The sequence below is a fragment of the Lactuca saligna genome, chromosome 9 (assembly GCF_052625555.1).
Source record: "Lactuca saligna cultivar CGN05327 chromosome 9, ASM5262555v1, whole genome shotgun sequence".
Lineage (NCBI taxonomy): Eukaryota > Viridiplantae > Streptophyta > Magnoliopsida > Asterales > Asteraceae > Lactuca > Lactuca saligna.
Window position 1 is genome coordinate 39953732 of NC_136425.1, and position 24455 is coordinate 39978186.

The following is a 24455-nucleotide window of genomic DNA, read 5'->3' on the forward strand; positions in this document are numbered from 1 at the left end:
ACGATACCTTATGGATCAGCCGAGTTTGAACATGAGACAGAGGAGATGGTTAGACGTGCTGAAGGACTATGACTGTGAGATCCTGTATCATCCCGGGAAGGCCAACGTGGTGGCCGATGCCCTGAGCCGTAAGGTTTCGGCGGCCCCTATCAGGGATTTGTGTATGAGGATGACGGTGATCACTCCTTTGTTGGAGCGGATCAAGGAGGCTCAGATGGAGGGTCTCAAGGAGGAGAGGCAGAAGTGCGAGAGGATAGTGGGCCGAGTAGCTTCGTTTGAGTACGACAGTCGGGGTTTGATGACGCTTCATGGTAGGGTGTGGGTACCGTACTGGGGTGGGGTACGGCAGGTATTGATGGACGAGGCTCATAAGTCTCGATTTTCTATCCATCCAGGGGCGACGAAGATGTATCGAGATCTTCGACCTGATTATTGGTGGCCCTGCATGAAGCGGGACGTCGCTTGGTACGTTGAGAGATGCTTGACCTGCCGGAAGGTCAAGGCGGAGCACCAGAGACCTCACGGCAAGATGCAGCCGTTGGATATTCCCGTGTGGAAATGGGAGGATATCACCATGGATTTTATCACCAAACTTCCCAGGACCGCACGTGGAGTGGATTCGATATGGGTAGTGGTGGATCGGTTGACGAAGAGTGCCCATTTTATTCCGATCCAGGAGAGTATATCGGCGGAAAAGTTAGCCGATATCTATGTGCGAGAGATTGTGGCACGTCATGGAGTGCCGGTATCGGTGGTGTCGGACCGGGATGTTCGCTTCACGTCCAGATTCTGGAAGCGATTCCACGACGAGATGGGTACTCGTCTCCATTTCAGCACCGCTTTTCATCCTCAGACTGACGGGCAGAGCGAGAGGACGATTCAGACTCTCGAGGACATGCTTAGGGCATGTGTTTTAGATTTTGGGGGCAGTTGGGATACGTATCTTCCCTTAGCGGAATTCTCGTATAACAACAGCTATCATGCGAGCATTAATCGACCTCCTTTTGAGATGTTATATGGCAGGAAGTGCAGGACCCCGATTTGTTGGGGCGAGGTCGGTCAGCGGGTCATGGGGAGCACCGAAGTGGTGCTCAAGACGACGGAATTGATCCAGCAGGTCCGTAGTAGACTGCAGACTGCGCAGAGTCGGCAGAAGAGCTACGCCGACAGGAGGCGTTCAGACTTGGAGTTCCAGGTGGGAGACATGGCTCTTCTGAAAGTCTCACCTTGGAAAGGTGTCATCAGGTTCCGGAAGAGGGGCAAATTGGGCCCCAGATTTATTGGTCCTTTCAGGGTTTTGGCCCGAGTGGGTCGGGTTGCTTACCGGTTAGATCTTCCTGAGGAGCTCAGTTTGATACACAACACCTTCCACGTATCGCAGTTGAGGAAGTGTTTAGTGGACGAGACAGCAGTCGTTCCCTTAGAGGACATCCAGGTTAATAGCAGCCTGAATTATATCGAGAAGCCGATCGCAATTCTGGAACGGAAGACCAAGACCTTGAGGAACAAGGTAATTCAGCTGGTAAAGGTGCAGTGGCAGCACCGGAAGGGGTCTGAATGGACATGAGAAACTGAAGAAGAAATGAGAACGCACTACCCGGAGTTATTCGCAGATCCAGTCGTTGCAGACTTCGAGGACGAAGTCTGAATCAAGTGGGGGAGACTTGTAACGACCCGTTCTCGGTATGTTAATAAATTGTCAATTGTCTAAGTTTTCAAGAGGGACTCGGCGAGTTCTAGCCTGACTCGCCGAGTTGGGTCGCGCATTTTGTGCACGCGGGAGCCGGCGACTCGGCGAGTCCATATCCTGGACTCGGCGAGTCCGTCCGTCTGGATGAAACCCTAAATCCCCGAGTTTGCCCACTATTTAAACCCCATTATAGCCTCATTCTCGCCACTATCACCCTGAGAGCTCTGTGAGAAACCCTAATCCTTCCATTTGTGAGCTTAGAAGTGATTTAGTTCCATTTTGTGAAGGTGTGAAGAAGGAGAAGAAGAAGGAAGCAAGGAAACAAGTTGTAGTGCAAAGATCCAAGGTCAAATCTGAGCTTATTGAGGTATTTTCGGAGTTCCCCTTCTGGTTATATGCTTAAACTTCCATTAGAGCTCTTTTATGGGCTATTTGATGTTTGTTCCAAGCTTTATGTTTGCATGAATGTGTTAATAAGTCGAAATACCTTTGGATCTGAGTGTTGGGGTGTTGTAGAGCCCAGATCTACTGTCTTTTTGGAGTTACATTGCATATTAGCCATGGATCTACTCTTGTTGTGCATCTTTTAGTCTTAATTCCCTTATTCATGTGGTTGTGCACGTAAAGTTGGAAACTTTACGTGATAATACAGCTTATTGGACCTAGATCTATCATTTGCATGTGTTGGATTCAAGAGAAATCGAGTAAAAATCTGTTGCATGGCGGCGACTCGGCGAGTCGGAAGAACGACTCGACGAGTCAGGTCGCGAGTCCCGAGTTCTTCAGTTTCTTCAGTGTCGAGTGGACGAAGTGTGTTAGGGAGTGGACTCAGCGAGTTGAGAGTAGACTCAGTGATGGAGGGACTCGGCGAGTTTGTTCATACAACTCGGCGAGTCCAAGGCAATCTTCTTGGGGATCAAGAACAACTCGTCGAGTCTGTTCATCCGACTCGGCGAGTCGGATGAAGATCATCTGAGTTCTTGGATCCAGAGGGTACTCGTTGAGTCGATGCCACACTCGACGAGTATCAGCGTGTAAGAGTTGAGAGGAGAGTCTAGGACTCGACGAGTTGGGTATCCCGACTCGGCGAGTCAGCCCTGAGTAAGTTGACTTTGACCAAGGGTAAAAAGAGTCATTTTACCCTGAGTGTAGTGTTAGTGATTGATCGAGTGTGTTTATGGATTTGTAGCCGAGGAGATTCAGGAGCAGCAGCCGTTAGCTTTCCGAGCCACACACTCATCCGCTAGCTTACGAGGTGAGTTTCCTTCCAGTAGGGACGGGTCTAAGGCCACAATGTCGGCCCGTTCAGTTAGTAGTAGTTCCGGACTTCGGTCCGATGTAGTAGTTAGTATGTTTGATGCCTTCGTGGTTCAGACATGATTTATGCGCTATGTGTATGTGTTTATGTTCCGGGCTACGGCCCGATGCAGTATGCAGTATAATTGTTATGATATGCTATGCTATGCTCAGTCAGTTCCGGACCTCGGTCCGATGCAGGGGACACGGTCCCAGTCAGTTCCGGACTTCGGTCCGATGCAGTCAGTTCCGGACTCCGGTCCGATGCAGTCAGTTCCGGACTTCGGTCCGATGCAGTCAGTTCCGGACTCTGGTCCGATGCAGTTAGTTCCGGACTTCGGTCCGATGCAGTCAGTTCTGGACTCCGGTCCGATGCAGTTAGTTCCGGACTTCGGTCCGATGCAGTTTCCGGGCCCCGGCCCGATGCAGTGGGCAAGGCCCAATATGTGTTTATATGTTTTTGTATGGTATGTGGTAATTTGGGGGAGCTCACTAAGCTTCGTGCTTACAGTTTCAGTTTTGGTTTCAGGTACTTCCGCAAGCAAAGGGAAGAGCTCGGGGTGACGGCATCGCACACACCACCACCTCAGCTTTAGTCTGGATTTGATTTAGTTGTTGATTCGATGTAGTATGATACAGTTTCCGCACAGTACTTTATTATATTTTGGGACATATCACGCATGGTTTATTCATATGATCCTCTGATTATAGTTTTGATTATATTAAAAACAAAAATTTTTGGGTCGTATTTTTGGTCGTTTCATATATTATCAAAGATAGAAAATTATTTGAGTTCTAAAAATATATGTACGATTGCCAGATTTGATTTAATCATTAATTGCATTTATTCTCTTTTGTAATCTATATATACACTATTTCCATTCATCTTTTACAAGACAGCAGAAAAAATGAATCAAATGAAATTCTTGATTCTTCTTTTTATTCTTACAATCACATGAGCATATGCAACTAAAGAGGCAACTAAATGTAACCAAATATACTAGTAAATAGTAGTTTTTATATTAAAATTTAAAATTACTATATATAACTATTGCCATCAACTAAAAGTTCAAATAGTTTGATTTGGTTATCCTCGTTAGTTTTAAATCATATTAATAGAGGTTATTGGTTCTATTTTCATCATTAATGATTATATTAGATATTTGATTGAATTATATATCAACGTATAAACTTAACATGTTTAAAATAAAGTTTTAATTTTTACAAAGTTTTCATGGCAGGTCCGGAGAAGATTTGGAATGATAGAAAACATTGTATTAATCCATTTTCGTCTAGTATTTGTAGAATAGGAATGGCCGATGGGTTTTGCACATATGTTTGCAAACTTCGTGGCTGGACCGATGGTCAATGCGTACATCAAAATGGTCAAACCGGTATTACTGGTTATTGTTGTTGTTGGACCTCTTAAATTGAAATCCCAAGGCAATCGAATTATGTTTTTTTATTCCATGTTGATTTCCTCTTTTTGTAATAGTGAATGAATAAAATGTTACAGTTGGAATTCAAGAGTATCGATTTGAAATATTTAATATAATAATGGACTTGAAAACAATTTTAGTATTAAAGTTGTTAATTTTGACATGAAATGATTTATGATCTTTTTCTAGAAAATGAAATACAATTAAAATAATATACTATTTTACAAAATAAATACTGTTGAAGATTTTTTTTCCGTCAAATGGGATGTATAAATGTCAACTTATTATTTAAAAAAATATTGTTAATGTTATTGTATCTCAATGAACTTTAGGTTTCGATCTTGGTAACTAACTAAATTTTTGGGCATTCTAATTCCCTAAACTTAGTGGTATCTTATTACTTATACAATTTTACCCGGTTTTGTGGGTTACCAAATTGGCATCAGACAAGTGTGTACTCAATTTAAGTTGTGCTGAGGTGAACTACATATGAACATTATTGTTATTTTTCAAAATTTTAAACTTAAAATTTAGTTTTTATATTTTATTCCAATTATTCTTAACACACCAATATTTGAGAGACCAGCATACTCTCCATCATTCTTAAAACATTAAACACTATCAAAATCGGTATATGTAACCACTTATAAGACTGTATCATGCACTGACACTCTCATTCAGTGTCTCATTCAGAGTCGAAGGTTCGATGATGATAAATAGGGATGTGCTGAACCACCGGGGGTGCATGATGCCGACTCTGATACTATGTAAATATGTGTGGAACCTATGATTGTATCTCCAAAAGAGTCATTGGGGAGAAATGAGACTCCAACATATATAGCTACTTACAAGACTGTGTCACATCAATCTATGTTACCTTCATATTACCATTTTGATTCGTAAATGTTTATGATGCAATGCAACTAAATAATCTTTGTTAGACTGAAGTTGTGGTTTTGTTATTTTCTTTTTCTTTGTCAACTTATTCTGGTGTCCCTCTTCTTCATTGTTACAAGAATCTCATTTCACCTAGAAAATTGTGTGTCTCACTTTTTAAAATTTTAATAGATATTAACATTTGAATTATATATATAAACACTAACAAAATCATACAAAATAGATAAATATGGAAAATAGTATTTTAAGGCAATAATATGACATGAATGAATCGTTAACAATGGATATTAACAAAGCAGACAATCAACGGTTGATCTCATATGTGTCTAGTTTTTTTTTCTCACTATACTTGTGTTGTCGTTAATAATTTATCAACTATCCTTATTTACGTATAAAATAAACCTTTCAAGGAGTCTCGATACAATGTAAGTCTCACCTTATAAATAACATAGGGCTACGTTGCACACATCAGGATATACAAACCCTAATACTATCTGCTTTTATTCCTAGCCATTCTCTTTCACGAATTACCAACTTTACGATTGGAGTATATACTTGGATTCCGACCCAAGATATGACTAATCGATTGTTTCAAATAAAATCAATGTAATCCATGTAATCAGAGATTGTTCTAAGAATTGAGGTACTCATTAATAACCTTTTTTTTTTTATAAAATTCATAGATTTTTTTTATTGAATGTTATAAGTTAGTTAAAATTAATAAATTTGGATTTTGATAGTTAACACATTCTTAAACATTTTCTAATCTTTTTTTTATTTATACTTGAAACATTCTTAAACATTTTATCAATATTTTTAGGAAATTGTATATCAAGATCGCAATCCAAAATCAACAAATCATATATTATCAAGATCTTCATTAAACAAAAATAAATTGAATTTTTTAAAAATATTTTATTTACAAATATAACACAACCATTAACTGCATTCATTCTTTTCTTTAATCTATATATAGCCTCACAAACTAGTTTTGATATCTACACAAAAATGGAGAAAAAAACAATTGAAATGAAATTCTTCATTCTTCTTCTCGTCCTTGCAGTTGCAGTTACACTTGCATCCGCAACTAACGGTAAGTAATTGTATTTATTATTATATAATAGTTTTTGGTTAATCAATATGACCCGATTAGGCTTATCCTTGAAAGAGCACTAATTTTAACTTGTTAATCATGTTTTGTCATCAATAATTTACTTCGATTGTTGTCACAAACCCAAAATGCAAACGATTTTTGTTTTGAATCATTGATGATTAAATTAAATATTTGACTAGCTTATATGTTATTTTGTTAAATCTTTTAGCAAAACGACTACAACTTTTTTTTGTGTGTGACAGGTTTGGTGCCAAATTGGGATGGGAGAAAGTTTTGTTCGACTATGGTTTGCAAAATGGGAATTGGGGATGCATTCTGCACTGAGGATTGCATCCCTCGTGGTTGGACCAATGGTCAATGCGATCATCTTCCTGGTCTAACGGGCGATACTGGTAACTGTTGTTGTTGGACTCCTTAAATCCGAAATTTTCTTTTCTTCTTTTTTTTTGGAATGAAATAAATGAGTAAATTTGTCAAAACTCTTAAATTTTGTTATTGTTTATCATGTTTTTCAATTACCTAAAAAAAAAAATTATATTTTATTTATTTATCCAATAGCATGTTATCTTAAATTAAAGTTGAAATTCGAATTTGAAAGTTGATTCAAGATTCTAATATCTTATGAAACTCCTTTCTTCTTTCAAAAAAGTAAAATTAAATGAATATATTATAAAGAAGATTTATTTGAAGAAAAAAATCTCACCTTATTATTTATGAAAATTACGTGATGAACGAATAGTTCTAAAAGTAAAGAATTACTACAATATGTCTGGGTTATGGATGGAGGAGGGATTAGGAGATGGTGCCATAAATCCATATAAGGCGAAAAGCCGAAAGTGAAAACATTACTACAATATATACACAATGCTCAAACATCACATTCCCACCATATCCTAAAATGTAGTAGTATTCACAATAAAATTGTTGAAATAACAATTTTCATGTTAGGCAAGAATGTCGTGTTCATGTATCATGTATCATGTATCATGTATGAGCTCTCACTCACTTATTTCCAGATTTAAGTTCTCGTGCAAGTAAGACCAACCCAAAGGTAGCAAACCCCGACAAAACCGTTGATCCATAAAAAATAACAAGTAAAGCTCCACGTAATGACTGCATTAACGCATACCACAAAACATTTATCAAATAATATCTTTTTTGTAAATATTGTAATTTCATTTTTAGTACTTCTTCCATCTAAATCCATTATTTATTTTTTAATAAAATTTCAACTAATACGTTATTTTATAAATTTTAAAAGTAATAAATTATGGGTTGGAAAAGAAAAAATCCAAGTACCTTAGCGATCAACAAAGCATTTTCATTTGCATACTGGAATGAGCTCTCTGGAATACTCTGAATGCCTTGACTCAATTCCCATGAAATAATCCTACATTTTTCATGTTAAATGACTTCTTGAAAGAAAGCTAAATACCGATTAAATGGTTGAAAATTGATTACCCATAAACAAAGCCAATAGCTGCCCCGATGTAAGCTTTCTCTCGTGTTAATTCAACTTGAAGCTCTCCAAACTGCAAAACATAATGCAATGAATTCAAATCAAATCCTCAATTTTATAAGCACAAGACTTCATTACGTTACTTTTTTTTTTTTGTTAGTTTTGTTATATGATACATTACCTTGAACATCCGAGTCTCCTCTTTTGACTCTTCGGTTGATTCAAATACAGGGGTTAAAGAAAGAAGATTCCCAGCTGAAATCATAGCTTTAGAAATCTACACAATCATAAAAGAAGTAGAATCTTGATATCCGAATCCCAATTGTCAGAAAGCTCATGTAAGATTGATGGATGTTACCCTTTGTAGTTCACCTTGACCATATTGCCCCATCGATTGAAACCTTCTTCCAGCTGAAACCAATCGTTTGCCTAATGCTAAAAGCAATAAGATATAAAAATGGATTAGAGGGAAGCCATTGGGCTAATGGAGTAATTATATGCAAAGTTTTTGGCTTTATTCTTACCTGATTTGTTGTTGCTGGTTAGAGAGTTGACCAAAAGAGGGAGATTGTTGACCAAAGATGATGAAGTCGACAAATCGGCTGATTCCCAGGCTCGAGATATGTTTAACAATGTCATTCCCAGTTCTTGTCCACACTGATGAAATAAATCAGTATCATATCAGCTCGTTTCACTTTCACCACAAAATCTTGGAGCAATTTTTGACTTTGAAGGTCAAATCTTTTATCTCAGAGTATGCAAATTTGAAATTTGTGATACTTTTCTATCGACAACCGATTCACAAACATTGCATTACTGATCCACCATTGTTAATGAGTTTGTAACAATGGCAAATCCCAAGCAAATATAGCATAATTCTTGGACGAAATGAAAGGCAAGAAGCTCCTAACCTGCTCAATCACCGGTCCATTGGAGAGATCGAAAGCAGCATCATTGAGCTACACAATTTCCACTCAAATTCGTAAGAACAATCATTAAACTGTAAAAACTTCCCAGAATCATGAAATAGCAATCGAGAATCTGACTAACGTCTAGACGAAGATCGCGAGGGAGCTGCGATAAGTAATCAGGCGGAAGATTGAAACTATCCTGCAAAATCCAACGTAATGCTCGTCAGAAACACGTAATTCGAAACCGATCAACAAAACCCACATAGAAATTAGGGTTTCGATCAATGTTATTGTATGAAAAGGATATATGAGTGTTTGAAGATTACAGCGAGTTCTTGAAGGAGGGATTGTGGGTCAGGTGGGTCGAGGGATTTGGGAGAGTCGGATGATTCTGTCAGGGCGTTTGATGCAACTGATAAGAAGGGTTTGAAAGTGAGAAAGTGCTTTCTGGGATTGAAATTAGATGGAATTTGATGAGGATTTCGAATAATGAAAGGGGAAGAACGTGGTAGTGGAAGAGGTGGTCGGAGAAGAAGCAGAGAAGAAGCCATTTTGGGGATGTAGTGTTTCTTGGCCACTGAAAATTTGACCGTTCGCTTTTATTTTTATGAATACGTCACCTTCTCTACTCACTTGTGATATCAAATTAATTATTGTAAATTATAACATTTAGGGTGATGTGTTATAAAATATGATCAAATAACAAGATAAATTATAAAGTAAATAAAGATAAGAGAGTAGAGAGAACTTTTATTCCAATACTTGTGATGAAATCCTCAAGTGTCTAATACATATGACTCACTATTTATACTATCCAAATAAGATGAAAGATGAGCTACAATATGAATGCACGATGGTGTATTATTACATTCATAAAACACATTGAAATGGTTGTTACTAATGCTAAATAATGATGGAGAGTTATGGGAGAAATGGAGAATCCAATGGTCATTCACAAACTAATATTTCATAACACTCCCCCTTGAATGACGATTGTATCATGCCTCGTTAAAACCTTAATAGGTAAAACCTCATGGGAAAAACCATTTATTAAGGAAAAAGAGTACATGATTAATAATAGATATTTGGAACAATTGTATCGTTAAAAACCTTGCTAAGAAAACCCAGTGGGAAAAACATAGCTAAGGAAAAGAGTACAATATGTTTCCAACTCCCCCTAATCATCACATCACTTGAATTCCTTAAAGCGTCGCATTCCAATATTTCGCACCATGTTTTCAAATTTGGATGTAGGGAGCGCTTTAGTGAACAAATCTGCTAAGTTGTTACTTGATTGAATTTTCTGGATGTTGATGCCACGCTCTTTTTGAAGATCATGAGTAAAAAAAAAACTTTGGTGATATATGTTTGGTTCTGTCTCCTTTGATAAAACCTTCCTTGAATTGGGCTATACAAGCCGCATTATCTTCATATAGTATGGTTGGAGCTTCCCTGTTAGAAGTTAGACCACAACTCTCACGAATGTGATGAGTTAAATTTCTTAACCAAATACATTCACGGCTTGCCTCATGAATTGTTATAATCTCTGCATGGTTAGAAGAAGAAGCAACTAAAGTTTGTTTAACAGAACGCCAAGAGATTGCGGTACCTCCACAAGTGAATAAATAACCTGTTTGGGATCGAGCTTTGTGTGGATCAGACAAATATCCAGCATCTGCATAACCAATTAACTCCGCATTTGATGAATTTGAATAATATAAGCCCATATCCATTGTACCTCGAAGATATCGAAGAATATGTTTGACTCCATTCCAATGTCTTCTTGTTGGGCAAGAACTATATCTTGCTAATAAATTTACAGCAAAAGATATATCAGGTCTCGTATTATTAGCAAGATACATCAGTGCACCAATAGCACTAAGATATGGTACTTCGGGACCAAGAAGTTTTTCATGTTTTTCACAAGGCCGAAACTGGTCCTTTTTGGCATCTAAATGCCTTACTACCATCGGGGTACTCAATGGATGTGAGTTATCCATATAAAACATTTTAAGCACCTTTTCTAGATAACTAGATTGATGTACAAAAACTCCATTTTTGGTGTGCTCAATTTGAAGACCCAAACAAAATTTCGTTTTACCAAGATCTTTCATTTCAAAATTTTCTTTCAAACAAGAAGTGGCATTTTCCAATTCTCCAGAAGTTCCAATTATGTTCAAATCATCTACGTAAACAGCAATTATCACAAATTCTGATCCGGATCTTTTTATGAATACACATGGGCTTAATGGATCATTTTTATAGCCCTCTTTTAAAAGAAATGTACTTAAACAATTGAACCACATCCAGCCAGATTGTTTCAATCCATACAAAGATTTATTTAATTTTACCGAATATACGTCACGAGAATTAGGAGTTTGTGCTTCTGGCACCTTAAACCCTTCTGGGATTTTCATATAAATATCATTCTCAAGTGAACCATATAAATAGGCGGTAACTACATCCATCAGACGCATCTCCAATTTTTCATGTGTTGCCAGACTTATTAGATAACGGAATGTAATCGCATCAACCACAGGAGAGTATGTTTCTTCATAATCAATTCCGGGCCTTTGGGTAAAACCTTGTGCAACAAGTCTTGCTTTATATCTCACAACTTCATTCTTCTCATTTCTTTTGCGCACAAATACCCATTTGTATCCCACTGGTCTTACTCCGTTTGGTGTACGGACTACAGGTCCAAAAACTTTTCGTTGAGTAAGAGAATTAAGCTCTTTGTTTATTGCATCTTTTCATTTTGGCAAATCTTTTCTATTTCTACATTCATCTATAGATTTAGGTTCAACATCCTCATTTTCTTCCATAATCTCGCACACAACATGATATGAAAAATTATCGTCGACGTCTATCTTATTTCGGTTCCATCTTATTCCTGTCATGACATAATTTATTGAGATCTCTTCATTTTCATAATTTTCAGGTACCTCAATTTCTTTTGTTATGTCATTGGGCTCTTCTGGAGCTTCATTAATCTTTTCAAAAGATTCTGTTTTTTCTTTTGGACCATCAATTATATTTGCTCCCTTTCGTTTTCGAGGATTTTTATCTTTGGAACCGGTTGGTCTTCCACGCTTCAGGCGTGCCTTTGATTCATTTGTAGTTGTATTTTTTCCTTCTGGGATATCAATTCTAACTGGAGCATTTACAGTTGGTAAATGAGACTTTGTTACTCTCTTAGGGTCAGTAAATGCATCTGACAATTGATTTGCTATATTTTGTAAATGAATTATCTTTTTCACTTCAAGTTCACATTGACTTGAACGATGATCTAACACTGAAAATGATAATTCATTCCAAGAGATTTTATTCTCCAGCTTCTTTATTTCTCCCCCTAATGTTGGAAAAACTGATTCATCAAAATGACAATAGTCAAATCTAGCTGTAAATAAATCTCCAGTTGATGGTTCTAAATATTTTACTATAGATGGAGATTCGTATCCAACATAAATTCCCATTCTTCTTTGAGGACCCATTTTTGTGCGGTGAGGTGGAGAAATGGGTACATAAATTGCACATTCGAACGTCCTTAGATGGGAAATATTTGGTACATGGCCGCAAACCAGTTGAATAGGGGAGAATTTATGATAACTAGTTGGCCTGATGCGTATAAGTGATGTCGCATGTAAAATTGCATGTCCCCATGTCGATGTAGGAAGTTTAGAATGCATTAGTAATGGTCTTGCAATTAATTGAAGGCGTTTGATTAACGACTCAGCTAAACCATTTTGTGTATGAACATATGCAACAGGATGTTCAATAGTTATCTCAATCGACATGCAATAGTCATTAAAAGCTTGTGATGTAAATTCTCCAGCATTGTCAAGTCGAATTTTCTTAATTGGGTAATCGGGAAAAATTTGCCCTTAGGCGGATTATTTGTGCTAGTAATCTTGCGAAAGCGAGATTACGGCTAGATAATAAGCACACATGTGACCATCTAGTTGACGCGTCAATTAAGACCACAAAATATCTAAATGGTCCACATGGTGGATGAATTGGTCCACATATATCCCCTTGAATTCTTTCTAAAAAACTAGGACTTTCATACCGAACTTTATTCAATGATGGACGGGAAATTAATTTTCCTTGAGAACATGCAACACAAGACAATTCATTAGCTTGAAAAATCTTCTGGTTTTTCAAGGAATGTCCACTTGAACTTTCAATTATTTTGCGCATCATAACTGATCCGGGATGGCCCAACCGGTCATGCCAAACTTTGTAGATGTTATCATACCTTTTATTTTCAATAGCATGAGATTCAATCATTCTAATATTTGTATAATACAATCCGGATGACAATACGGGTAATTTTTCCAAAAGACTTTTCTTACCCGATATCATTTTCGTAATATTGAGATACTCTTCATCACCATCATTGGTTGTTTCAACATGATATCCGTTGGACCGAATATCCTTAAAACTTAATAAATTTCTTGGTGATTTTGATGAAAATAATGCATCTCCAATTATAATTATTGTCCATTGTGGTAATATGATATTCGCTCTTCCGGAGCCTTCAATCATTTTTGCACTACCCGTTATTGTATTAACATTTGCTTCTCCAATTGATAAGTAAGCAAAATATTTTTTATTATTAAAAATGCTATGTGTTGCACTATCTGCAAGACATATATCTTCCTCATTTCTTTTGCGAATATCCATATTTCTCTTCAAAATAAAAATATATAATAAAATAATAAGAAATAAGAAATATTCAACTTAGATAAATAAAGTCATATATTATTATTTTGAGAAGAATCATCGAGATCTCTTTTGATGAAATGACTATAACATAAAAATCATAAACGACATTAAACAAAACTACATATTATTCTTGACCATGATAATGACTTTAAACAAACATAATGCAAAAATAAAATGATACTAGAAAACCAACAATTTCATGATATGCCATATCCATCTCATTTTATGGGAAAAAATGGGTACTTCCATCACCATTCATAACACCGTTTGTCCCTTCCGTGTTGGCAAGATAATCGGCGACATCCAAATGTCTCATTTCTAGTTGATCTTCGGAAAAATAATTTTGAACAAAATTTGTTTCTGTATTTTTTCCTTCTTTATATTTTAGAGAAGCTTGATAAAGATCAACAAAATGCTTTGGAGTGCGACATGTACGTGACCAATGACCGGTCATTCCACATCGGTGACAAACATTTTCAACTTTCTTCTTGCCTTGACCACTTTTATCATTAGGATGTGGGTTTTTGTTATTTTCCCACTTCTGGTGGTTACTTATATTATTATTATTGTTGGGACGATTATTATGACGGCCTCCACCACGTCCACGACCTCGACCACGACCACGGCCACAGCCACGGTTAGACCCACGACCGTTATAATTAGATGATGTCGCATTCACTTCAGGGAATGGACTAGAACCGGTCGGATGTGATTGGTGATTTTTCATTAAGAGCTCATTATTTTGTTCAGCCACAAGAAGACATGAGATTAATTCACAATATTTTTTTAAAACCTTTCTCACGATATTGCTGCTGTAGGAGCATGTTAGTGGTATGAAAAGTAGAGAAGGTTTTCTCTAGCATGTCTTCATCAGTTATAGTCTCACCACATAGTTTTAGTTGGGAAGTAATTTTGAACATGGCCGAATTATACTCACTCCCAGATTTAAAATCTTGTAGCCGAAGGTGTAACCAATCAAAACGAGCTCTAGGAAGTATCACCGTTTTTTGATGATCATACCTCTCTTTCAGATTATTCCAAAGATTAGCTGGATCTTTGACAGTGAGGTATTCAGCTTTTAATCCTTCATCGAGATGGTGGCGAAGGAAAATCATCGCCTTAGCCTTTTCTTGGCTTGATGCTTCATTTAAAGGATTTACATCCTTTATGGTGTTTCCAAGACCCATAGCATCAAGGTGGATTTCAGCATCAAGGATCCATGATAAATAATTTTTTCCACTAATGTCAAGAGCCATAAACTCAAGTTTGCTAATGTTTGCCATAGTGAAAGTACTAATCAAAATAAAGAGTTGTATATTAGAGGATTGTTAGTTAAGAAGTATCATAAATTACTTGTGAGCATTATATAACTTGTGAGCATTATACATATGAACTTTGAAAAAAAAAATTATATATATATATATATATATATATATATATATATATATATATATATATATATATACCTGACAACGACAAGAACGGCAAGAAGTTGGAATTCTTTGGTAGAGCCTCGTGCTGATAACGTGTTATAAAATATGATCAAATAACAAGATAAATTATAATGTAAATAAAGACAAGAGAGTAGAGAGAACTTTTATTCCAATACTTGTGATGAAATCCTCAAGTGTCTAATACATATGGCTCACTATTTATACTATCCAAATAAGATGAAAGATGAGCTACAATATGAATGCACATTATGATGGTGTATTATTACATTCATAAAACACATTGAAATGGTTGTTACTAATGCTAAATAATGATGGAGATTTATGAGAGAAATGAGAGAATCCAATGGTCATTCACAAACTAATATTTCATAACATGATTTTTTTTTTGAACTTCTTCTCATTATTTATTGTTGTCCGTTGCGGTATTTTTTATTTTGGAGCAGTTTGTTTTCTAAATAGCTTCAGGCTCTTGTGTCCCATACATTGTTTTTTAAATGGTTTTGTGCCTCATACAACATTGATCTTGTCTCTTCTTACCTCTTCCTAACTAAGCCTAAAAGAAAAAAAATAAAACCCAACATAACATTGAAAAAAAAACGTCGTTCATTCAAACAGCTCTTATCTCTCATCGTTCTTCCTTTCCCATCGAGTCGTCGCTCGCAGCTCGTACGTCCGTCCTCGTCATCGCTGCTATGCTCCTAAGTTGTTATTTATGTTTGCTCAAAACGTCACTACTCTTTCTTCCTTCCCCAAGAGAATCGACCTCCTTCCCTTATTGTCGTAGTCTTTACAGTCGCAGCCTTGATGGTCGCTACTCAGCTCCTTGTTCGTCGTTGCTGCTTAGCCTTCCTTAGGCGGCATGAAATTGACCAACAGGTATGTTTCTTCTTCTAATTCTTGAAACTGACAACTATTGTTGAAATCAATTGCTCTTTCAGCAACATTTATATGTTTATGAAATTCATTGTTGTTATATGTTCTTGAAATCAATTGTTCTTTTGATTTTCTTACTTAAAATAACAATATTTATATGTTTATGCTATCAAGGTTTATGATGTTTTTCTGATTTTCTTGCAAGTATAAGCTGATTTGATGCATGTCAATGAAAGTATATTTTTGTTATTCTGATTTGCTTCCAACCATGTATATGTTTCCTTTATTTACTGAATTTGATGTCTAAAGAGTGGGATGTATAGTATACATCTAGTGGTAGTAATTTAAGAAAGAAACGAGTTATGCATTGCATGTGTCCGATGAAATGCTTGAGAGAATATTGAAGTTTAATTTAATTACATTTCATTTGGTATTATCGGACACATCTCTAGTAACAAATGCAAATGGTCAAATGGTCTTTGCTTGTGCTCTAAATGCAAATGGCCAAATGATCTTTGCTTTTCGTTGCTACGCAACTATTGACACATCTATAATTTCTTTATAAAAGTGTAAAAATATGATGTTATTAAAATGTGATGTATTTGTGCTTTTTGAAATCACATGTGTATTTGTGGAGTAGGAAAACAAAAGCAAACAGGAGCCAATAGAATTAAGCTTTTGCTAAGGAATTCCAAATCAAAAGAAATATGAAGTAACTTTTAAGGATGTTATCTAGATAAAACAATGTTATTTTAATGTTAATCCATTTAATTTGTAAATGATATATAACAATATTGAATGGTTTAACAAAAATGTAATGAATTTTATTTTAATATTGTAAGACTAGAATTATTATAATTTTGATGTTGAAAAACTATTTTAATTTTGTAAAAATGTTTTATTTAAATTTAAGTTTTTTACGCAGTCTGCATACATTAAAAAAACAAACAAGCTTCTTATTACAGATTACAACTGTTTGGTCTACCTATTCTGTTGCAGATATTGTCCGCAGACTTCTGAAATTTTCCTTTCGGAAAAAACAAACAATACCTTAGTCAAAGATATTTATTATGAACAACATGCGATATAATTTTGCAAAATTAAATTTTACAGTTTCAAATCTTCATATCCAATTAAATGATGACATGTGTTTATGTTATTATTTAGTTTTGATAAATATTTAATATTATATTTAATTTAAATGATTCTATTGACTTTGTTTATCCGTTTTTTTTTCACTTCTATTAAACTCAACGCACATGACTTTAAGTTCATACTTTCTTTTAAAATTAGTTTATATTCATTTGTTATGCGGTGACACATAGATCTACGAATTAGTCTATGTTCATTTTCTATTTTATTAAATTATACATATAATAATTGTAATAAATGTAATAATAAATAGATATCAATTTCATTAGTGAACTTACATTTTAATTTTAAAATTTTCAAAATTAAAGGTCATTAATTATTTTTATTTATTTAAATTATTTTTTTTAATTTAAAAGATAAAAAACATTTATATTATAATAATTCATTATTTTTCTTATTTTTTTATAAATTTAAAATTCTTCAATATTTTGATATTTTATATTTAATTTTAAAAAATTAACCTTATAATCATATAACAACTGATTTTTATTTATATATTTGTCTGAATATATTTTTAATAATTTAAAATTTGGTGTAACAGTACTACAGTAGTCTTAAAATTACGCCGACATTCTAACCTCAGTCCCTCAGGCACCCACAGTTCAATCGATTCGCCGGTGTTCTGCCACCGTTTATCCCTCTTCCAAGACTCCCACTGTCCAAGTTCCAAACGATTATAAATTTATAGCAGGAAATATAGGTAAGTTGTTCAATCCGCATCTTTAATGTCGATTTTCAAGTTTACTATTCCACTAACTACCGTAGTATTACAGACGTCGGTCGTCCCTGCAAGCTGGTCTACCTTGGACATTTGACGATGACATCCAATGGAAATTGCAAGTACTCATGCGCTACTGCTACTGAAACCCTAGAATGGATTGGCGCCATTATTGATTTTATAAACCCGTATAGCTTTTTCTGGGAATCTCATGTCGTCAATTTCCTCACGGTAATAACTGCAATCAAATAACAAATCCTATGGAACTTTATAACATGTTGCTCGAGTCATATAATATTTGATGTTCCAATTTCTAAACCTCATTCCCCTTCACCTTGAATAATCATCTTATTACTGAATAACAGCATGAACTGTGGAAAGCTGTTGATAAAGAATGGATTGATTGCTTGAAGAATGAACCCGTCGAGTATCTTGTTCAAATTCCTTCTGGCTTTGTGCAGGTACATAGTTATGTGTTACTAGAAGGATTTATATAGCCTTTGATATGCTGGAGGAAGTGGTAAGAGGCTCTGTTAGATTCAGACTGTTTGATACCAAACTCTTATTGACATACCTCTTAATAGGTTAGACAAGAGGTTGGGTCTGAGGCTTGCCTCTGAGTCAGATTTGATTGTGTAAAGACCGATTGAATCAGACCCAGCCTGAGCCATTCAGAGGCATATCAGAGGCTATAGGACTGAATCACAAGCTTCTAATCATGGTATCATATAGTCTAAATCTGACCGAGTGACCTAGTAAAAGGCATATCAAACAACCCTCACCTTAGAACAAAAGCACTAACTAATTATGTTTTATTTAAGCTTGAATTAAGATTTCAAAAGTGTAGCTCCAGTATTGGCACTTATGTGCTCCTTTTCGATATATGATACCAGGATCACTGGCCTTCATCATTAAAAAAGTTCATCACTACCTCAAGCTCTCTTGCATTTCCTCGTGAACAGGCAGATTTGGAAAAGGTATTTTATTTTAGTATTATAATTCCTTTTTTTCTAATGATACTGTTGAAAAGTGGGAATATGAGGAAGTAATATTTTTCTGGCAGGTATTACCAAATATGCAGGTGGCTTTGCTAAATGCTGTTATAACCCAAGGCATGAATCCGAAGAAAAAACATGAAGTAAGTAATAAATAGTACTAAATACATATCCTTTTTTTAATATATATTTTAGTGTTATGGAGGATTAATATTCTTTCTGTGTATATATAAACACAGATAGAGGCTCTTGCGGGTGTTGTTAATTCAGTGGCACGAGATGTTGAAACTAATACAGTAATCGATGTAGGTGCAGGCCAGGTGAATATGAATCCCATTTTTTCATCTTGGAACCGAAACAAACATATTATTTGCTCTCTAAAAAGTATCATGTAGATATCCGATGTTTGTCTGACTTTGACTTTGACTTTGACTTTTTAAGGGTTATCTTGCACAAGTACTCTCGTTTGAGTACCAGCTGTCTGTAATTGCAGTCGATTCCTCTTCTCATCATGGAACAATCACTGATACACGCGCACAACGCATTAAGAAACATTATGATGCCAGAAAGCACAAATCTAGGTATTTAATTTTAACAATATATATTTAGTTGGTGTAAATGTAGTTGATGTGAAACATGGTTGTATTACAACTTGTGTAAGTTTAGTAGGAAAATGCCCAAGACAGTGACATGTTGTGTCCTCTCTTCAGACATGCTGAAAGGTTTGCTTGCTGAACAAGATACACACGTTGACATGTGTCGTTCTTCAGTGCTTCTCACCGGTCTTCACGCTTGTGGGGACCTCTCTGTAACAATGCTGAGGTAAGCACACGTTTTCCACATGTCACTTTTGAGTTTCTATTTATTTATTTATTTATTTTAAAGGACATTTTTGGAGAGCGAACAAGTGAAAGCAGTAGTTAGCATTGGGTGCTGCTATAACTTGCTATCAGAGGAAGAGGAAGAAACTGTTGATGATGATGATCTGTGTGGTTCTGGTTTTGGTTTTCCTCTTAGTAGAGGTGTTAAATCAAGTGGCGTACATCTCAGGAGAAATGCACGTGATCTTGCTTGTCAGGTATATATCTAAAAATGAACTTTATCCCATTTTATAAAAAAACAAAAAAAAAATATTGTTTTGGATTTATGGAATTGTTTGATACTACTAACGTAGAGTGCGGATAGATGGAGAGGTTTAGGGAAAGATGAGAGTCTCCATAATTTTGAGATGCATGCTTTTCGTGCTGCCTTCCAGATGGTATACACTATAAACTTACTTTTATATATATACACATCAGTTGTATCTATATATACATAGTGATGTGTGTGTGTGTGTGTGTAATTACAGGTGCTTTGTAAATATTTTCCAGAGACTTTGACAAAAAGTCCTACAATAGGGCGACAAGGAAAGGCTTTTCGCCGAATCATTACCAACAATGTTGAAGACAGATGTTCACTTTTTGAAAAATTTAGCGAGTCTGCAATGCATCGTCTCAATCTAAACAACAACAAGAGTATCGATTTTGCTGGGATTTGGAAGGAAGCCGAACCGTTTTATGTAGGGGTTTTCTTTCTTTCTTAATTTTTTATTTATTGTATCTATCTGTCTATCTATCTGATGATGTATGTGTTGATGTGGCAGGAGGTGATAGGGGCATATTGGTCACTTCGAGCGGCTCTTGGACCCGTATTGGAAACACTCATCCTTCTTGATAGACTCTTGTTCCTCCAGGAGCAAGGTGTGGAAGCATTCATGCTACCTATTTTTGATCCTACACTCTCCCCTAGAAATATCGCTCTTATTGCCACCAAGAACAACAAAAGACTTTAACTCCACTAAGACTGACTGTGTTTGGCATGCTAGCTGAAAAACTAATTTATTAATCAACTATCTCAAACAGCTTATTGAAGAGCTGCCTTATTAGTTACTATAACTTATTTTTGTGGTCTCATCAAACATTAAATTGCAATAAGCTAAAAGAATAAAAAAAATGAATAACCCTTCACATGACTTGTTACGAAGATCTATAGTCATTTAATTATTTTTTGGCAAATATGATTTAAACTCGCTTGATTAACTCTTATAGGTATTTTAGATCTTATGAGACAAGCTGAAGATAGTTTTAAAGTTTAATGTATGTTTTGATTATTTTTCAATTACTCGAGTTTTAGAATTTTTCTTGATTAAGATCAAAAGTTTGTGGTAGAAAGAGTTGTTTGAGAAGGCTCAACTTAACACTTTAAAATGGAGCTCTGCTTTATTTGTATCTCTAAAAAAACATACATACAGCCACAGCCATTGAGGCATATATATCTTCTTGAGATTTAAACTCGCACCTGGACAATAAAACAAGTTTAAATCTGAATCAATTAATTTCAAGATGTGATTTCTTGAATATCTTTATTTTTAGATAAAAACAAAGCTAATCCAAACTTGAAACCAATAATATTTAAATCCATGACGCTCCTTATGATATGCAAACTTCTTTAGCTAAGTTTGTAATAGTTTCAACTTTCAAAAATGATTGTTATTTAAAGGTTTCTTTGTAGATTTGACCACTAAGTATACTGATAAATATGAAAGTCTAAACATTTCAGAATTTTGAATTTATAAAAAAAAAAAAAAAAAAAAAAAGTTAAATATGAAAGTCTAAACATTTCAGAATTTTGAATTTATAAGAAAAAAAAAGTATTGATTATTGAAATTGAAATGTTTGTTCTCTTTTAAATTTAAACAAATAGTTTTGATAAATAAACAAAGTAAATAATTGGATTTCATTTTAGAAAATTTAAAATTAAAAGGAAAGTGTATTAATGAAGTATATTTTATAATTATTACATTGGAAATAAAATTGGAAAAAACCATAAAATGAAGTGTGGATATAATTTAATTTAAATGATCATAAAATGACATGTAGCAAAATAAATTGGAAAAAATGAATAGAAAAATGACATGTGACAAATAATTTTTATTTATTAGAGTAAGACGTTAAGCCTATTAAATTGCCATCTTAACCTTATATTAGATTTTTTTTTTGATTTTTATTTATTTATAACTATTATTAAACTTATATGTGTATCTTACTCTCCCGTTCGTTAACCTACCACCTCACCCACTTGACGCTAGATCGCATTTCTTCCGACCCTTCTTCCCTCCAACGACATTCATCTCTCCGGTCAGATACTAAGATTCCAACCAATTTACGTGCATCCATATTTCGAACAAGCAAAACACACCATCAATACAATCCCCGCCACCAAAATCACCACCACCACCATTTTAACCATCTTTGTGTTTTCCTTCTAGAAGATCAAACTTTTCCTTAGAACCTGATTCAAATAAGTGTCGAATTTTGCTACAACATAAGCAATATAATTGAACCACCTCATATACATTTTAATTTCACAAAACCAAGCAAAAACTATAGAATTTCAACAATTGACAATGAATTCGATTCAACCATCACTGGAATTAATCCACCACTACACTTAGTTTCATGATAAGCGAACGATCAATGAAACACTAACTCTATAAAGTCAAAAATATTGATACGAAATTAAGGATTAGATCGAACGATACCTGTGGAGACAATGCTTTGATCATCGACATCAAGGAAAAACATGAATTAGGGGAACACTCTAATATTAACCATATAAATTGAAAGAGAAGGAAGGAAAAACGTAAATATGTAAATAGATTAGGGAGAGACAGTGTTGTGTGTGAGTTATACATTATGAAAATGGCCTACATCAGTTGAGAACTAATGACCACAGAGGGAAAGAGAATTGGTTGCAGAGAAGTGGAGACCGACAGTCTCTAGCGTTGGGTTTTTTCCTTCCTCCCGTTTAATGTTTACGATGAAGGTGGAGTGAGAGATATTTTGCCTTCTTTCAGGATCGATGGTGACTTCAGTCTTGGGATATGATGGTGGTGAAGGTAGTTTGGTGGGAGATTTGTATATTTTGAAACACATCCAAGGGCATTGGGATATGAGAGAGAGAGAGAGAGAGAGAGAGAGAGTACAAGGATGTGGTATTCCTCTTGGGGTTGTATGAGTGGTGTGTTTTCTAGTGGGTTTGCATGATGGTTGACATGGAGAACAGTGGTGAATAAGGCTACACCGTCAGAGAAGGTAGACATGGATGATGGGTGGGTCGCCAGAGGAGAAGAATATGAGGGTGGTGGAGATGGATGAGTGTGGTGCTGGTAGAGACACTGACAAATAACCTGAAGGAGAAATAATATGGTTTTAATCTAAGAGGTGGGGGTGAGATGGGGTTTAGGGTAAAATGTTTTCTTTTAATGTGTATAAAATATTAATAAGAGACAAATAATAATAATAATAATAATAATAATAATAATAATAATAATAAGGGTAAAACTGTAATTTGCCATTGACTTGATAAATTATAGTTAATAATGTTAACTTTAAGGTGACAATAAAATCCATAAGGCATATTTTTTCAAGTTGAAACTATTTTGGATCTTAGCCAAATAAAATATGCAAACAACAGGACCATTTTTTTTTATAGTTTTGTGAATTTGTCATGATTATATTTTGAAGTGTTTAATCCCTAGTCATTAAATAATAGATCACTTTGATAGTATTTCTTGAATATCTTTAAGCGATATATTTGTCACCTCTAATATATTTGTTTTACCCCTATTACATATTTATAAGATATAGTACATCAATCCCACTTTAATTTCTAAATATTTATAAGATATAGTACATCGATCCCACTTTAATTTCACAAATTGAATCCTAGAGTTGCAAACAAGTTCAACTTTTATATATCAAGCTATTAGAGCTTGTTCGATATAAAGATGAGCTCAAAATATTGCAAGTCGTGCTCAAACTTATAAATCCCAATGACATTTTTTCTACATTACAAAATATATACATGGGTTTAAATGTTAATCAGTTAATGTTTTCCTAATAATTACATAAAATACATAGTTACCTAAAACTCATCATAGAGAAAATCAACATGTGTTTGTTCCTTTTGTATTCGATACATTTGGTTTTTTCGCACCAGATGCGGTGGAGCTCCTTAATAGAGTCCAACGGGTCATGCATTCTAATGTCATATCTCCTAGATCCACAAATGTTGTTTTCAAAAGAATTGGTTTTGCCATCCAGAAAGGACTAGCGGCGCAGCTTGTTGCCCGTTTGCCTTCAATCGATATGTATTGAACTTTTATGCCAAATTGCATTGGTTAAATGTTATTTAGTGGTAATTTCAATTATATCTATCTATTATATGTATTTGGATATACTCTTTCATCAAATGATTGAATGAATAATTGTAGAGCAATGGTCTTATGGAAATAACTTACAAAACAAAAAGTTTGGTGACATAGTTATATGATTAAGTTCAATATAGATAAAAATGAAAAAAATTTAACTTACTCATATTCCTAAACTCGAATACATAAATAATGGGGAAGATTTTATACCATATGATTAGTGACATAGTAATTAAACACCTATTCTACCAACACGTGAAACAAATGGTGGGGAAGATTATGTACCATATGATGAAAATGTGGAGCTATACGTTGAGGAAAATAGATTACGAGACAATGGGATTTGATGATGACTATGTCTGAATTAAGTTCAACCACTTTTAAGAGACCAAATTCCTCAATTTTTCTTACGGTTTCTTCACCATTCATACTTGGAGGTGGCCTTATGTCTCTATATGGTTCTTGGTGAACTTATTAT

At 34.9% G+C, this 24455-nt stretch overlaps 3 protein-coding genes across 4 annotated transcripts; 1 reads left to right on the top strand and 2 right to left on the bottom strand.

Moving 5' to 3' along the window:
• Positions 1-7228: 7228 nt before the first annotated feature.
• Positions 7229-9406, bottom strand: LOC145018783 (LOW protein: ammonium transporter 1-like protein). Its single transcript, XM_078976629.1, has 9 exons — positions 9133-9406; positions 8946-9005; positions 8807-8854; positions 8420-8552; positions 8254-8330; positions 8077-8172; positions 7898-7968; positions 7736-7826; positions 7229-7549 (listed from the first exon to the last, which is right to left on the bottom strand). The coding sequence occupies exons 1-9, from the start codon at positions 9355-9357 to the stop codon at positions 7439-7441; spliced, it is 912 nt and encodes a 303-aa protein (XP_078832755.1). The 5' UTR covers positions 9358-9406; the 3' UTR covers positions 7229-7438.
• Positions 9407-14307: 4901 nt separating this feature from the next.
• Positions 14308-14817, bottom strand: LOC145016251 (uncharacterized). Its single transcript, XM_078974631.1, has one exon. It carries the CDS (start codon positions 14815-14817, stop codon positions 14308-14310), a length of 510 nt encoding a protein of 169 aa, XP_078830757.1.
• A 2740-nt stretch (positions 14818-17557) lies between these two features.
• Positions 17558-20737, top strand: LOC145014101 (S-adenosyl-L-methionine-dependent methyltransferases superfamily protein). Of its 2 annotated transcripts, XM_078972472.1 has the most exons (12): positions 17558-17713; positions 17787-17962; positions 18097-18192; positions 18625-18708; positions 18795-18869; positions 18966-19046; positions 19168-19307; positions 19393-19548; positions 19612-19804; positions 19901-19984; positions 20075-20284; positions 20369-20737. In XM_078972472.1, exons 2-12 carry the CDS (start codon positions 17831-17833, stop codon positions 20555-20557), a joined length of 1440 nt encoding a protein of 479 aa, XP_078828598.1. In that variant the 5' UTR covers positions 17558-17713; positions 17787-17830; the 3' UTR covers positions 20558-20737. The 2 variants fall into 2 exon arrangements, with proteins under 2 accessions (XP_078828598.1, XP_078828599.1); XM_078972473.1 differs by lacking the exons at positions 17558-17713; positions 17787-17962; positions 18097-18192 and adding an exon at positions 18324-18452.
• The last annotated feature ends 3718 nt before the right edge of the window (positions 20738-24455 follow it).

Coding starts and splice junctions, on each gene's coding strand:
- LOC145016251 (XM_078974631.1), bottom strand. CDS start 14,817: ATGGCAAACATTAGCAAACTTGAGTTTATGGCTCTTGACATTAGTGGA.
- LOC145018783 (XM_078976629.1), bottom strand. CDS start 9,357: ATGGCTTCTTCTCTGCTTCTTCTCCGACCACCTCTTCCACTACCACGT. Junction 7,827..7,897: donor GCTATTGGCTTTGTTTATGG/GTAATCAATTTT, acceptor TGAAAAATGTAG/GATTATTTCATGGGAATTGA. Junction 7,550..7,735: donor ATGCTTTGTTGATCGCTAAG/GTACTTGGATTT, acceptor GCGTTAATGCAG/TCATTACGTGGAGCTTTACT.
- LOC145014101 (XM_078972472.1), top strand. CDS start 17,831: ATGACATCCAATGGAAATTGCAAGTACTCATGCGCTACTGCTACTGAA. Junction 19,549..19,611: donor CTCTCTGTAACAATGCTGAG/GTAAGCACACGT, acceptor TTTATTTTAAAG/GACATTTTTGGAGAGCGAAC. Junction 19,985..20,074: donor TTCGTGCTGCCTTCCAGATG/GTATACACTATA, acceptor GTGTAATTACAG/GTGCTTTGTAAATATTTTCC.